We start from the raw sequence: 17115 nt of genomic DNA on the forward strand, positions 1-17115 counted from the left end.
ACAGTACCAATCCCACTTACAACTTGCCTATGTTTCTTTTTTTAATTTCATATTGTATGGATTAATAACCCAATGCAACAAATCATGGTCATTCTGCAGTCAATTATATAGGACCTCTATATCTCTCCCTAATAGCTAATTAGAGGTTATAAAACTTCTGTGTGCCAGAGACAAACACTGACAGCAGTTAAAGGACTTCCGAGGCCAAAATCCGGGCCCAAAACATAAAAAAAGTTAGCTACCTTCATGGCTTTGTAAGGCACGGAGGACGCCGTCCGCGCCCTTCGTGCCGTTCCGCCTGGTCCCCTCTGCTGAATAGCCCCCCGAAAGGCTGCGACCCCACGGTCCGGGTCGGCATCTTCTGCCCCTATAAAGATGGCCGCCGGAGCTGGCCACGGCTGCGCAGTCCGCATAGCCGCTACTGCGGCTGCGCAGCTCTAGGGCCATCCCCCCGATCACGTAACAGGCAGCGTGGATCGGAGGGTTGGCCCTAGAGCTGCGCAGCCGCAGTAGCGGCTATGCGGACTGCGCAGCCGCGGCCAGCTCCAGCGGCCATCTTTATAGGGGCAGAAGATGCCGACCCGGACCGTGGGGTCGCAGCCTTTCGAGGGGGCTATTCAGCAGAGGGGACCAGGCGGAACGGCACGGAGGGCGCGGACGGCGTCCTCCGTGCCTTACAAAGCCATGAAGGTAGCTAACTTTTTTTATGTTTTGGGCCCGGATTTTGGCCTCGGAAGTCCTTTAAGGATACCTCTCAAAAGATCTGAAAAGCCGAATAAATGTTATATACAGCAGCCATGTAAGTGAAACACTGTTTAAAATAATGAAAGGCCACTTACCTCTCGTTATGGCCACATTGTGTTAATGAGCCAAATCATGCCCTTAAGACAATATCTTTTTGGGCATAGCCCAACTTTTTCAGGGTAAGTTGTGTTTAAAAAGTACATTTATAATTATAAGAGACATGTAGCTAGAAATTGCTATAAGAAACAAAATGAAACATTTGTATGCTTTGCATACTAGAATAGAAAAAACTTACAGGAGATGTCTTCATGTCTTTTGAAGACATCTCCTGTAAGTTTTTTCTATTCTAGTCTCGGTGACAGGAGCTGTCTCCCTCAGTCCCTTTTGGGGCTGCGGTAGAGGTACGAGATAAAGCATCCCAATATCTTTTTTGTCTGCTTTGCATACTAAACAAGAACCATTTAAACCTCAAAGTCACAAAAAATTCCCCATACACTTATTACAACCATATTGGTGGTAGTGTAATAGTAACTCCATGAACTTTGCTTATAGAAACGCTGTATTGTTTGTGTCACCTTTCCTTTACTGCGGAACAGTAAAATAATCCCCTGGTGACCCAGCCAAAAAGCAGGAACTTTGGCTTTAACTAGAAAGCTAAACTTTACTCTTTCTATGTACGCCCAGCTAGTAAGGGTAAGTGGAGAGCGTGTTCATTGGCTGGGCATGAATGGAAGGGTAGGGATCAGCTTCCAGGTTAAACAGGAACTTCCTACTGCTTCATTGGGTTAACTGGGGATTATTACTATACATTTATAAAAGTGTAACAGTGAGTGATATTTACATACTGCTAAAGATGTTAAGGAGACCACTTCATTTATTTACAGCAGTTTTCCCACTTCAGGTATGCTTTAAAGAGGAAGCATGAGCAAGGATTGAACTTCATCCCTATCAGTAGCTGATACCCCCTTTCCCATGAGAAATCTTTTCCTTTTTTCATATGGCTGATATTGTGGTAAAACCCCTCCCACAGTGTGATGTCAGCACCAGGGTGCTGACATCACACTGTGGAGGATTGTTGCATTGTGGGAAACAACAGTTGTTTCCAACTGCCAAAAATGCATCATCTCTTTCCACAGACATCACCTGCCAGCAGTAAAGATTTCACCATGCGATAAATGTCAGAATGTAAATCAGAAAGTCCTCTTTACAATGGGCAAACATCATTTATAAATAAACTAAACTAAATCATTTATAAATAATTATTGTAAAAATTAAGCACTTTTTTTTAACTTACATTATTTTCACTGGAGTTCCTCTTTAAAGGGGCACTATGGTGAAAAATTGTAAACATTTAAATATGTGCAAACATATACAAATAAGAAGTACATTTTTCCAGAGTAAAATAAGCCATAAATTACTTTTCTCCTCTGCTGCTGTCACTTACTGTAAGTAGTAGAAATCTGACATAAGTGACAGGTTTTGGACTAATCCATCTCTTCATGGGGGATTCTCAGGGATTTATTTATTTTCAAAAGCACTTAGTGAATGGCAGTTGCTCTGTCCAACTGCCCAAAAACTGTGTAGTGAGCAGGGAAAACTGGCCAGCATCATTGTTTAAATCCTTTTTAAGGAATATCTTTATAAAGAATAAAAGCCTTGCTTAGAATCCCCTATGAAGAGATGGACTAGTCCAAAACCTGTCGCTTCTGTCAGATTTCTACTACCTGTAAAACTAAATATTTAAATACCATTTTCTGTGTTTCAAAATTACCACAAGCAAAGCTGGGTGAAACTGATGGTAGTGTTTGGAATCCTTAAAGGAAACCAGAGTTGTCACATAACAAAGATTTGATACTCACCCATGGCTTCCTCCAGCAGCATAAATTTGTCCCATGCCGTCCTCCCGCGGTGTGCCTTTCAGCCGCGATCAACCCCGGTAACAAGCTCAGTCGGGTACAGTCTGGGTCTACTGTGCATGCTCATGCTGCAGGAGGAAGCTGCAGATGAGTTTCAAATCTTCGTTATGTGACAGCTCTGGTACACTTTAAGATGCCCACTGAAGATACAATCTTGATTGTACAATTTTACTACACCTATGTATTAGGGTAAACACAGTAAATATACTTTGAATGGATACTTGAGGTAGTCCCTCATATTACATAGAAGTGGCAAGATTGTACAATCAAGATTGTATCATTAGTAGGCACCTTTAAGTTAATTTATACACTTCCCAGCAAACATGGGATGACTGGTACAATTATAGATTGTAAAGATGATAAGATGATTGTCTTTTTCCTGTTGCCATGCTATACCTGCTGTCTGTCAATGCTTGGAACAACTGTAGATACACTTAATATGACTTTGATTTCTTTTATTTACTGAACAAAGTCCCCGCCCATTGCTAGCCAACTAGGAGGATTTATTTTGTTTGATTTCCTGTAATATTATCATGTTTCATAAACCTCTTTAAAAAGAACAATATGAAATAGTACCTATTGCTAGCCATATAAGCTGTACATGTGCAACATGCAAATTCTTGGAGAATGAATTTGCATAGAATATTTTTATGTCCTTCAAAAAATATGACAAAATTCCCAAAGCATCTTAGTCTGTGCAACATTCCAAATGTAGGCTAGTTTTGTACAGTAATATTATTTGTGAAATACAACTCGAAAGTCAGCTGTGATTAGCTGTTTATTGTCTTCTCAACAAAATCTATTTTCAGACACACTACAAGAAAAGGAGGCCCTGTCCAGAGACATTTGCAATTATAAATAATATCATACTCGCATCCCAATATGATGCAAAAATATGTAAATTTTATTAAGGACTTATCCAACACAAATATGTTAAAAACAATTAAAACCACATTCTTAATCCAAATGTCTACTGCTAAACTCTGAGAGATGTGTTTGCTAAATGTTTTGTTGCTGTTTCTTACCCTATAATGTTTCCTCCTAATTTAGCCAGAGGACAACTATGTTCGACCTAGCATGGATCTGCAGCTCAACGCAGCCTCTGTGCTAACTAACCCTCACCCCATCCCGTATGATGAGCTGTGCAGTCTGCTCTCCAGTCTACAATCCTCTGCTCTTCTGAGGCTTGCTCTGGGCTGCATTGAACACACTCGGCAGCTGTCTGGTCCCTGTACACAGAGAGCAGACCACAGGACTTATCAGTAGAGCGTGGTTACAACAAGATTTGGTACAGAGGCTGGGCAGAGCTGCAAATCTGACCCTGCTATAGCTGAATTTCAACACACTTTTTAGCCAGCTAGATTAGGAAAAGAATGAGAAAAAAAGAAGAGAAAACTTACAGAGTAAGAAACAGCAACAGTACTTTTAGCAAACATTTCTCTTTCAGGATATCATTGATCTTTCAAGGATTCCTATATTTGGTCCTACTACAGGGTTCCATTAATAAGGTACTGGTGATGCTAGGGATAAAGAGAGACAACATTGTCATGTCATGTGATCAGACCTGTAATACCCCAAGCCCAACAGTCTCTCTAACAACTGAGGGAATTGTTCCTGTCATTACTGAATTTGAAAATAGTAAAAAATTGTTGTTTTTTTATTTGCAATGCACCTACATTTATCAGAAAAAGATAAACTTAGATCAGATAAGAAGCACTCAATATGAGCCATATATTTACTATTTGCAGGCCTAAGAGTAGATCTATACAGCAGAAACAGTGCACAGAACCTTTGAATGCATCAATAAGTTACAGAGCATGTGAGGCAGCTGCAGGCCTGTTTTCTCACAACTTAGTTTCTTCTCCTTCCAATGTTCCACAGTGTCACTGTGCAGAAGCCAAAGGGTCTTGAGATAGACCAAAATCCTGAAAGTTCTTTTCTTACAGCAAGACAGAATCCCAACAGCTTTTATGTGCCACTTTACAGACCAGTACAGATCACTGTTTAATTACAACAGGATTGACAGACATTTTTTCCACCTTTATGTAATATGATCAATAGTAATGGTACTAAATTGACATGCTTTTATTTTTCAGTATAGTTCTGCTTTAAGAACGGTTATGTAATTATATGTAATGATACTTTTCTAAATGGTTTCTCTGGAACAATTAAGTCTAATAAAGTTTCACTTCTTTTATTTAGATTTTAAAGAAGTCGTGCTCAGAAATTTTATATGTGGATCCCTCATCTGTGTGTGTTGGTGGTAAGATCATTGATGCTGTGTCATTACCTTTTAAAGTCTGCAGGCAGGGTATACTAACTTCTTTTAGCTTTATACTGTGCAATGCTATGTTGTGCTATCACCACATAAAGTAAAACTTCCCTTCGCTGGCTATTCTGTGTTACAGCCCAATAAATATTCATGCAAAGATATTTTTATGGAAAGGATGTTGATCTGAAAAAATAAATAAAAGTGATTGAGGATAACTACATTAAAGTAGTCCAATGCAAAAATGTTACTTATTTATTTTCGATATTACTTTGGCCTCCTCTCATTTTTCCCTGCATTGCACAGCTACCAGTTTTAATATTTCACAGCACAACAGCATCTCCAAGTTTATTGTAGTTTATTGACAGCTCGGCTGCTGACAACATTGTAATCGGTGTGCTAGGTCAGACTGGAAAAAAAAGTGAAACATTTCTGTGTTTAGTGTTCATAAAAGAGAGCACAAAGCAATACAAGATATAAAAATGATCAAGAGTATTAAAAAAGGCAAAGCAGCTGGGAAGGTGTGAAGTACGCAGTTCATCCTAAAGTGAGCTATAAACACTCTTCACATCTACTTTATGGTACTATACAGCCATATGACTATTGCTTGCTTGAATGAAATGCTAATGTATTTAATATTTATTATTATAAACTACTACTACCACCACCATCACCATTACTACTTCTTCAAATAATCAAGTGCTTTGCAAAAGGATAGTAGTTGCAAATACAGTATATATTTTTTTCGTTAAATTTCCTTTTTATTTTGTTGTCCCTCTAAGCATTGTCTCTAAAAATAGTTACATTATGTGGCTGTTGCAAAGAATAACCTGTTATTGAATTAAAGTAATGAATTACTAAGTAGCCACAAACATTTACTTTATGTTTTATACAAAGAAATATGTGCCTCTGTGCAGTTGGGTAATCTTTCTGCTCACTACCCTACCTTTTCAGCTGATTGAGAGTTTTTCCCACCTTGCAGAGGTATCAGTGCATTGAATTAGTTGTTGACTGGATGAATGGCCCATTTGCTGGGCCTCGGTAAATAAGGTTCTCCTGGGTTTGAGATTATGGTAAATAACATACCATACCATATCCTGTAAACCTGACCTGCATTTATTAAAAATGGGTGATTTTTTCACACCTTGTCATAAAATGCCTTTTAAACCACCAGCAAGCAAGAATATACTCAAAATAATCTTAATAGTACTTTATCGCTAATCTTTGGGTACTTTTTCAATTGTAAAATGCTCAAAAGTTATTTTAACGAGAAGATGAAAATTTTCTCCAAGTAGATAACTCACGACAAAAAGTTAATTGCATATGGCCCACAGTGTAAACTAATGGCGGACAAGTCTGAATTATGCCAGACCAGATTTCTCCAGGAATCTCCAGCACAAAGGAGCTTTGTAAATCAAAACATAATAGGAGGTCTAAAATAGCTGCTGGAAACATCACACATTTAGGGTAAGGACCTTTAAAAGTGCAAAAGTGACATTGGATCACACTTCCAATTCCTTGTAGTCTTTAGAAACATTATTTTTTTAGACATAATTATCTGTGCCCATGAACGCAAATGCATTGTAGCAAACAGATTTCACTGAAACAGTCCAATCAGATTGTGTTCCAGAGCTCTGCAAATGGCATAAGGAGGTCCTGGCCCTTTAGAAGTGTCCATATTCCAAAGATGATGAAAGACCATCTGGGACGCCTCTTTCTTTTGGGCTATCCTGTTTACTATAAGTGCATACAGAATGCAGTGTGGATCTTTCTAAAATGTATTCTATTGTGTAAATCATAGAAGTACAGAGTTTGGGGAAATGTCAAGTAAGTGGTAATGTTATCCTCCTGCAAGAAAGGAACATTGTATAATGTGAGATGCACAATAACATTGAACATATGAATGCATATGGTAGGTACGGCAGAGTTTAGCTATTTAGTTACGAAGGTGTGCCATCCTTGTTTTGATAATAATGCTGCAGGGTGCATTCTTGTATTCTCCCTTACAAATTTCCTGTGACCCTTTTGAATAAAGAGAGCAATAAAGGAAAAGAGTCTGCGGGAAAAAATGAGGTAGCAACATGAAAAGGAAATAAGAGAAGATGAAAAAACAGAAATAAAAGGAAGACTCCTAGTGTGGGATTTGGGAATCTATCTGCACTTTTATTAACAGCATATTATATGCACTTTCTCCTAAAAAGACTGTTTTCAATATTGCCAGTGAACTGTAACGCTCAAACATATTGACTGCATGTGTCTAAGAAGAGAGTCGTCGTCAACTTGCAGCACTCACTACATCACACATGGCCAAGCTGTCTAGAAGCTGATTGTGCCAGTTTTCTTGTAAATCTCTTGCAAAACTAGTATTTTCATGGCATACTTGGTGCTGTGGGGATTATTTTAATGAACAATAATAGTAAAGAATAACCCCATTCTTCCCCCACTAGTGTGGTCATTTGTGTATGCTGCAATTATGCACCAGTTTTAGTTGTTTTTATGTGTAGGTTTTGCAAAGTGACGATTGATTTGATGAAGAATACCTTTAACATGATACTACTACATAATAAAAATGGTTATATTTCTGGATATGGTTTTAAAGGGTTGAATTTAGTTTACTTTAACTAAAACGTGATCCCTTCATCTTTCCTCTTGACGTTTCTTGGAGAGTGAATGGATGAGCACATTTCTAGTAAAATGGCACAATTGATTTTCTGACTAGAAAATATACTTTAAACTGAGGTATGTAGAGGTGATAGCATAGATAAACATCAAAATGTAGGTCAAATCGCAAGGGAAATGTGCAACTCACTACATTGACTCTATAGTTTCTTAAAATCCTAATTCCTTTAAAGCTCTACAAACATTTTGGCAGCCTTTTTAAATAATTGTTGTGGGATCTGAGCTAAATCTCCACTTGTGTAAAGAAACATTCTTGACCATTCACTTTAGTTTCTCAGCCCCTCATAAATATAGTTGTAATTTACATCTGGTTAAAAAACTGCAGCCATCACAAGTTATATCAGTCCTGGCATTGCCAGCTGTGATGCAGACAAAAATGAGAGATTTGGGGGGAGTTTTTCTAAATAGGTGTAGGCTACAAATATATTTGTGGGATTCTGAGGAATGAATTTGACAAAATTCCTAGGAGTTCCTCTTAAATAAAACAAACTTTTTCTAATTTCTGGCAAATGATGAGATTTTTGCAGACTCTTGTCACCTGCCTTTTTTTAATATAAATTCTGGCCAGATTTGAGGATCACTCACCGTATATTCTCCAATAATCTACAGGAGCACCTAAGTTAATCAATTGTAATTTCAAAGAGTTATAAACAAAATATTTTATGCATGGTACCAACACACAGAAACCCCATTGGTCATACTGTGTGCAAGGCTGTGCTTTACTAACTCAAGACATGTACATGTATACCTATTTAATTAATTTATTTATTACAGTACTTTCATTAAAAAGCAGTGAACCCACCGCACGTTAAAAGTAGTGTCCGCACGCTACGCAAGGCGCTATCAGCGTAGTGTGCGCTCTGAAGTTACGTGCAGTCGTTCCAACTGCCACATTTTTTCATACTTTTTGATTAACCTAATATGTATATATAGTATTCAGGTATGACACTTGATTTTATAAACGTTTGTTTCTTATTTTATAACAGAGGAATTTCAGGTTGTCTTGAGAGGGAATGGATTTATGTTTGGACGAAATAAAGAAAATGTTGTGTGCACGTATCATGTGAACAACACAGTAAGGCGTAAGTATATACTGTTAACATTTAAAGGCTTAAACAGTGTGCCAAATGTAAAATATATAAAAAAAAATACTGCACTCAATTATAATAGTGTTCATGCAGTGGTGCGCTTATTTTTGTTTAAACAAGTATATATATATATATATATATATATATATATATATATATATATATATATATATATATATATATACACCGGTGTGCAGGGCAATTGAGGCCTCCCCCTACCTGTCACGAACACTTGCAGTAGGCGTGGCCATGGCGGCAGCCCCAGGTCCACGTAACGCCGATCGGCGTAAAGCCCAATGGCTCTGTTTTGCAGGAGATCGCACGCAGGATGTGCGCGCATCTCCGCCTTCAGTCTCCGAGCGGTGCTCGCCGCTCGGGATACTGTTAGATGAAACTGCCGTCTAGTTACCCGTACATCGCTGCGATCTACAGCAGCGCTGTACTGGGGGCAGCCGTGTGACACGGCTGTCCCCTCCATAGGCTGAAACCTATGACAGCTGCTCATGGGGATTGGCTGGCAGGGGAGGGAGGGGGGAGTATACAAATTAAAAAAAAGACATCTTTTTATACAAAAAAAATCCACATAAATTTTGATAAAAAAAAAGCGATCAGACCCCACCAACAGAGAGCTCTGTTGGTCAGGAGAAAAGGGGGATGGGGGGATCACTTGTGTGCTGTGTTGTGCAGCCCTGCAGCTTGATCTTAAAGCTGCAGTGGCCTATTTTACAAAAAAAGGCCTGGTCTTTAGGGGGGGTTTAACACTGTGGTCCTCAAGTGGTTAAGACCAATTTTGTATCGCCATGAACCTCAAATCATAAGCTAAAAGCTTTCATAGTGTAAAATCATACTATAATTGTATTAAAATTATGATTGAACACTCATTTGCAGAGCTTTAAAAGTGGCACAGAGTTTTAGCGGGCTCTACCCCGATCGTGGGCCATCTGGCTGACTCTGGTGCACTGTCTGTCCGCCGTACCACCATAGACGCCGCTCCACGCTGCATCCGCTGTGCTCATCATGTGCGTGTTTTACCTACCTGTCCCTCCCTCCCCCCGCCAGCCAATCATAGCGATCGGCTGTTATAGGCATCAGCCTATGACAGCGGATCACTCCTGTCTCTCCCAGGGGGACATCCGTGTCACAGGGCTGTCCCCAGTACAGCACTGCCGTGGATCGGAGCGATGTACACAGTAAATATGATGGCAGTTTCGCTATCTAACAGTCTCCTAGCAGCGATCGCCGTTGGGAGACTGATGGCGGAGCTCCGTCATCCATGTGGAGATGCACGCGTGATCTTCTGCAAATTGCCGCCCCATGACTTGACGCCAATTGGCATTAGGAGGTCCTGGGGTTGCCGCCTTGGTCATGCCCATTGGCGTTAGGCAGACTTAAGGGGGTTAAGCTGCACGCTAGTGTGCCAAAGCTTAACATATTAGTTTACGGCTGAGTCGTTTAACTTCCAGTTTTACTAATAAATTTACATTTGAAAAATGTTTCATTCTATTTTGAAATTTACATGTTTCAACTTTTATATTCACAGATGAAATACCAATTTCAATAGAGGATCAGTATATGCTTTGCCCAGTTGTGATGCTTCATGAAGTTGGACAGTAAGTACTCAATGTCTTGCTGAAGAAAAAAAACATAGCCATCACAAGTACATTTATTTAATCAAGTTTTGGACTAGTCCATCCCCTCATGGGGACTCTCAAGGTTTTCTTTATTTACAAAAGCACTTACAGAAGGGCAATTGCTATAATGGTGAGCAATCAAGTTGGGAAGCTGGAAGGCATCTTTGTATAGAACCATGTACAAATGAGTAGATAGATTGACCAACATCTTTGTATAGATCCTTTCCAGGAAGTGCCCAGTGCAACTGCCAAAATAGCGTACAAATTAATAGGAAGACTCACTGACATCTTTGTATAGATCCTAACCAGGAAATGCTTTTGTAAAGAATAAAGGAACCACTAGTCCAAAACCAGATGTTTTTCTGCTACTGAAAGCAACAACATAGTAGAGAAGTAATTTCAAGTGCATTTTTTTCTGGAAGAAGTGTGCAAAGATGCATTTTCAATTTTACAAATTTCTATGATAGTGGTCCTTTAATATAGTGCCTCCCAACCCTGTTCTCACAGTTCACCAACAGTACATGTTTTTCAGGAAACTGCACATAGCTACAGGTGAGGTAATTAACCTCCCTGGCGGTAAGCCCGAGCTGAGCTCGGGCTATGCCGCGCAGGGGGAGATCTCAGCCCCTGGTGGGGCGATTTTCATTCTGTAAATTGCTGTGCGCGCAGCCAGCACTTTGCTAGCCGCGCGCACAGCTTCATCGCCGCCGCTCTGCGGCGATCGGCCGCACGCAGCGGCTGAAGAGGGCCCCCCGCCAGAGCCCTGCGCTGCCCGGATCAATGAGTTCCGGGCAGCGCTATGGGCTGGATCGGGTGTGCCTGACGTCAGGACGTCGGCTGACGTCCATGACGTCATCCCGATCGTCGCCATGGCGACAGGAGAAGCCAAACAGGGGAACGCGTTATATACGCGTTCCCCTGTTTGCTATAGATGCCGGCGACGATTGGACTAGAGGGCCACATGCGCCCTCTAGTGGTGTTTCATGTAGCTACCACTCTGGTAGCTTTACATGAAACATTAAAAAAAAAAAAAAAAAAAAAAAAAAATTGGAATTCTGCAATTTTTGCAGAAAAAATTAACCGCCAAGGAGGTTAATATCTCAGCAGTCTGTTTAACTACCTCTGTGGATTTCCATAAAATCTGCACTGTTGGTGGGCCTTGAGGACTGGGTTAGTAAACAGTGTTTTAAAGGGCACCTTAACTGAGAAGTACATCAATTTTCCTCTTAAAATAATACCAGTTGCCTGACTTTCCTGCTGATCCTGTGTCTCTAATACTTTTAGCCACAGCCCCTCAACAAGCATGCAGATCAGGTGCTCTGACCGAAGTCAGACTGGATTAGCTGCATGCTTGTTTCAGATGTGGGATTCAGCCACTACTGCAGCCAAAGAGATCAGCAGGACTGCTAGGCAACTGGTATTGTTTAAAAGGAAACATCCATATCCCTCTCAGTTAAGGATCCCTTTAACAAAGCAATAGCTGCCTTCCCACCAAGAATTGTGATGTCCAGCTATAAATAGGGAAATGTGGATATACGTGCAGGCACGTACAGGGGGGGGGGGGGGACTCTGGGTAGCCCAAGTACACCCCTTTTGAAAATTCCCATAAAAGGCCCCTTTGGCTGCAAAAACGAAGCTCGGCCTCTGGACACAATAAGCTCCACCCCCTTCATTTGGAAGCCCTGCCCACACTGCAGGAAGCTCCTCCACATTTGGGATACTTTGGAGTGAAGTAGTGCCATACAGGAATCCTTGGCCTCAATTCACTAAGCATTATCAAACACTTTATCAAACGTTTGATAATTTACCTCATGGATAAAATCTAATTTTGAATTCACTAAGGTGTTTATTGAACGTTTTATCGATAAAACATTCGATAAATATATAACACCTTAGTGAATTAAAAATTAGATTTTACCCATGAGGTAAATTATCAAACGTTTGATAAAGTGTTTGATAAAGCTTAGCGAATTGAGGCCCTAGTGTATACATCCCCACAGATGTGTGAGAGCAGGTAGGATGGTGTCTCCCTGACAGCAGTGACCTCTACCTCCCCCATCATCCACTGTGACTTTTTCCTCAACCTTGCACCCACAGAGACCTCTCCCTCCACCTAGGACCCATACTGATCTCTCCTTTCCCAGCACTAGCACTGCAGTGACCCTGCCTCCCTGAGCACCCACACTGACCCCTCTCTCCCCCAGCACCCACATTGACCTTTGCCTTCCCCAGCAGGACCCTTCCTGTCCCCAGCAGCACCTAAACTGACCTCTCCCTCCCCCAGCACCCAAATGACTTCCCCTTCCTGCAGCACCCAAACTGACCTCTACTTCTCCCAACATCCACCCACACCACATCCCCCCACAGCTGGCACCCAGTACTCACATGACACCAAGTACCTGCACCCAGGCCTGACATTGCACCCAGTATTCACACCTGCACACAGCCTCCACATGGCCCCCACTATCTGCACCATCATACACTTAACCAGTACTTACACCCAAAGTATCTGCATTCAAAACCCACATGACATCCAAAGCCCACCCATAGCCAGCACCCAGTACCGGCATGGCACCAAGTATTCGCACCCATGTCACACCCAGTACCTGCAATCAACACCCACATGACAGTCGATACCCACCTATATCGAGAACCCACATGACAAATAACAAAGACACACTCGTCTCACCAAAGTGGGTACAGGTCTGTAGTTCTAGACCTGTAAGACTGTACAGGTTGCTGCAGGGACACCACGCCTGCACAACCAAGTAACTTGAACACAAAGGAGACGGCACACAGAAGGCTTCTCAAAGGAACTGTATTAACAGCATACAGAGTCGACAGAGGCACACAACATGTTTCAGGAGTAGCCCTTCCCAGGAAGGGCTATGCCCCGAAGCATGTAGTGTGCTTCTGTCGACTCTGTATGCTGTTAATACAGTTCCTTTGAGAAGCCTTCTGTGTGCCGTCTCCTTTGTGTTCACAAACCCACATGACACCCCTGTATCCACACCCAGAACCCACATGGCACCCAGCATCTGCATTCAGCACCCACATGACAACCAATACCCCCCTAGCCAGAAACGAGGAGTGGGACCGTGAGGCCACCGGTGACAGGTTGGACTGACTCCACACCATTGAATGTAGCCAGCGCTTCTGTGACTGACTGAATGTATGTGTGTATGTAGGGGGAGGGGAGAGGGCCCCTTTATGAAATGTGAGCATCCCCCACTTAAAGACACTCTGCACAGCCCTGTATGCATGTGTCTTTTGCCTGTGCATGCTAATGGAGAAGCCAATGCTGCTGATGTGCACAAAGCTACAGAAGCCTGTTGTTTTTGCACATTTCAGCTGCATTAGCAGTGAATTAAGTCACAACCATAATAAGCTGAGAGTTCACAGAATGCAATTCTTTGGTTTAGTAAATCAGCCACTAACAGTATCTTATTACAGAGAGAGAGAGAGAGAGAGAGAGAGAGAGAGAGAGAGAGAGAGAGAGAGAGAGAGAAGTTACAAGAGATTATCATGCTTATTAAAAGAGATTACCATGTTTGAGAGGGATAGTGTGACATACAAGAGGGTAATTTCAGATACACATACTTGATGCAATATGAAATGCAGACTGTCTTTCCTCTTCCTCCACAAGCGACTGTTTAACTAAATTATAGGTATAAAGGGAGATGGAACTTCATATGAGTTAAACACTACTTATTTAGCTTACCTATCCCATTGTGTTCAGTAGTCACTGTCAGATTTAGGATAGATGTGATATGAAAAAGAAAATAATATTTCTGCTGGTTTCCATCTTTACTGCTTCTTTGTGATGCCAAATGTAACATCACTTCTGCCCTTTCCTAGCTAGCTCGATGTTAATTTTCCCTACTGCCACAGCTTATTGTCCCTCCCACAGCAAACATCACCTAGACAACAGGCTTACATCACTGTTTGAGCTCTTCAAAAGGAGGGGGATTACCTTCTGGTCATATGTCCTTATGTCCATATGTCAATGTCCTTATCTGGTCCTTAAAAAAAGCTTTCTGTTATTTTCATGCTGAGATAAGCTTGCTAATGTAGCTTAAAGAGACTCTGTAACAAAATGTTCAGCCTTATTTCTTCTATCCTATAAGTTCCTATAACTGTTCTAATGTGGTCTGTCTTACTGCAGCCTTTTCTAGTTGCACAGTCACTGTAATATCTCTGTTATATAATCTAATCTTCTTTCCTCTGCCGGCTTTGTTGGCTCAGGCAGGAATGTGCTATTTTGCTGTGATAGGGAGAAGCTATGCACACCCCCTCCACGCCCCCTGCAGGCTCTCTATGCTGCGTGTATGACTCACAGACAGAGCTTCTCTGAGCCTGTCACATTCTGGTTAGCAGCAATGTTTTTTGTTTGTAAACACCGCCTAAAACTGGCAATTACAAGCAAGAATCGCAGCAGGGAGTGGCAGAAACAGCACAGAGGGGCCCAGGAGAACATAATGAATAGAATGGTATGCTTTTTATTGTAAGAATTTTAGAGTACAGAATCTCTTTAAAAAAACCTTCCCACAATCCCGCTGGCACTGCACTGAGCCTGCAGTAATGGTAGGTATGCACGATACAATTTTCTGACAGATTTACTGTTAGATCAACTATTTTCAACAGGTCTGATCTGATTCCTGATCGATTTTCCATGGAAGTGAACAGAAAATTGATCGGGAAAACCGATCGGAAATCAGATTGGACCTGTTGGAAATAGTCAGTCTGACAGTAAATCTGTCAGAAAATTGTATCGTGTGTACCTAGCATTAGACAAAGGAATCCAGACCAGTAAAAGGAGAAAAACAGGATTCGTATGGGGACCTATTTAAGAAAAAGGGAGGGGAGGGGGGAATGTACATATATTTTTGGCAATTTTTTAAATTTTATTGGTGGATGTTACAATCCCTTTGAAGAGGGCTCGAGGTGGTCACAGGGCTGAGCGGATCAGGTAGCTGCAAAAACCGCCGCTCTCGTGGACCGCAATTGCCCACTTTCACTTTCATGAACTTTTGTTCATGACGCTGCACTGAGAGACTGTGTTGTCTCTCATAGCGTGCAGGGAGGCGGGGGAGCTGCAGGAGGCGCGGCCAGGGGAGAGAGCTGCCCAATGGCTGCTCAGGAAACCCTGTAGGAACGCCCCTGGCGGGCGTTTTAAACAAGGAATTTGTCTCTCCTCTGTTGACCTCTGAGTTAGCGACAAATCTTGGCAATAAACTTGGGGGAGCTACGGCGGGGGGGGGGGGGGGGGGGGGGCAGAGAGCAGCAGTTGGGGGACACAGAGCCATGTCATTAGGCAGAGAACATGGCTCTGTGTCCCGTCTGCCCCCCGAAGATCTCCCTGGGTTCTCTTTAAAGAGAACCAGAGCTGAAATAGGTAAAAGATTTTATACATACCTGGGGCTTCCTCCAGCCCCATAAGCCTGGATCGCTCCCACGCCGCCGTCCTCCGCTGCCTGTATTCGCCGGTACCGAGTCCCCTACTTTCGGCCAGTCGGCGGAAGCACGCGGCCAATTTTCCGCATCACTGGTGCTCTCTCCTTATCCTTACGCGTGCGGCGCCTTACTGCGCAGCCGCATGGGTATGGAGGGAGCCCCTGTGTATGCGGACAATTGGTCGCGTCCGCCGGAAGTGACGGGACCCGGTACCGGCGATAAAGGAAGCGGATGATTGCGGCGTAGGAGCGATCCGGGCTTATGGGGCTGGAGGAAGCCCCACTTATGTACGAAATCTTTTTATTATTTTTTTCTGTCCTTCCTCTCTTGTTCACTTTAAAGAGAACCCGAGGTGAGGTTCTTCCATCGCAATCCATATACAGAGGCTGGGTCTGTCTATAGAGCCCAGCCTCTGTGGCTAGTTCGTTTCCTTCAAAGCCCCCCCTGCGCGTTGTCAGACCCCATAAAACACAGCCGCGCTGGCGACACGCAGTGTGTCACAGCCGGCTGTGTTTATCTCATCTTATCTTCCCTCGCCGCTGATTGGAGGGAAGGGACGCGGGCGGGGACCGGAGCGATTCAGCAGGCGGGGGAGCAGCCGAGACTGACAGTAGTGAGGTAAACACAGCCGCATAGCGCGGCTGTGATTTATGGGGTCTGACAGTGCGCAGGGGGGGGCTTTGGAGGGAACGAACCAGCAACAGAGGCTGGGCTCTATAGACAGACCCAGCCTCTGTATATGGATTGCGATGGAAGAACCCCGCCTCGGGTTCTCTTTAAGCCTATGTCACAGTTTGATTCATGGCTGGCTACCAGTCTATGCTGCTACAAGTCACTGATAGTTGCTAGCAATTGTGTTGGATACATTTGCAACAATTGTAGGGCTTTTTAGTGTCCTTCACTGACCAAATAATTATCATTTGTGTTCTGCACAGGCATAGTAAGCTGACAAAAGAATTGATCTGCATGTGTTTAAGTGTTTTCATGGTATTTTTATAGTAGCTTTTTATAGTAGCATATGATGCATGGGATGGTCTGGAAATAATATTGTAAAAGCAATGCAAAGTCACACTAAAATGTGTACTTAAAAGGATTGCTCTCTGTTCTCAATCAGAATCCCTTGCGTCAGGAAGAGGAGAAAAAAACAGTGGTGGCACTGTGCCAGCACAGCCCATCATATAATTCCACACATAGAAGTTAAATGCACTGGACATTTACCATTAATTAATCATGCATGTATTGACATTTTAAAAACAAACAAACAAACCTTGATTTATAAAGCACCTCCGTTGTCACTACTTACCCAACACATTGACCCCTTTCAAAAACATCAC

At 42.3% G+C, this 17115-nt stretch overlaps 1 protein-coding gene across 1 annotated transcript in view; it reads left to right on the forward strand.

Moving 5' to 3' along the window:
- The window catches only part of ANTXR2 (ANTXR cell adhesion molecule 2), a 227514-nt gene that overhangs the window by 92025 nt on the left and 118374 nt on the right, over positions 1-17115 (forward strand). The window contains exons 9-11 of the mRNA XM_068233653.1: positions 4863-4923; positions 8595-8690; positions 10237-10306. Of these exons, the coding sequence (XP_068089754.1) occupies positions 4863-4923; positions 8595-8690; positions 10237-10306 (227 nt within the window). The remainder of the gene's footprint in view (positions 1-4862; positions 4924-8594; positions 8691-10236; positions 10307-17115) is intronic.

This window comes from Hyperolius riggenbachi, chromosome 1, assembly GCF_040937935.1.
Source record: "Hyperolius riggenbachi isolate aHypRig1 chromosome 1, aHypRig1.pri, whole genome shotgun sequence".
Classification (NCBI taxonomy): Eukaryota; Metazoa; Chordata; class Amphibia; order Anura; family Hyperoliidae; genus Hyperolius; species Hyperolius riggenbachi.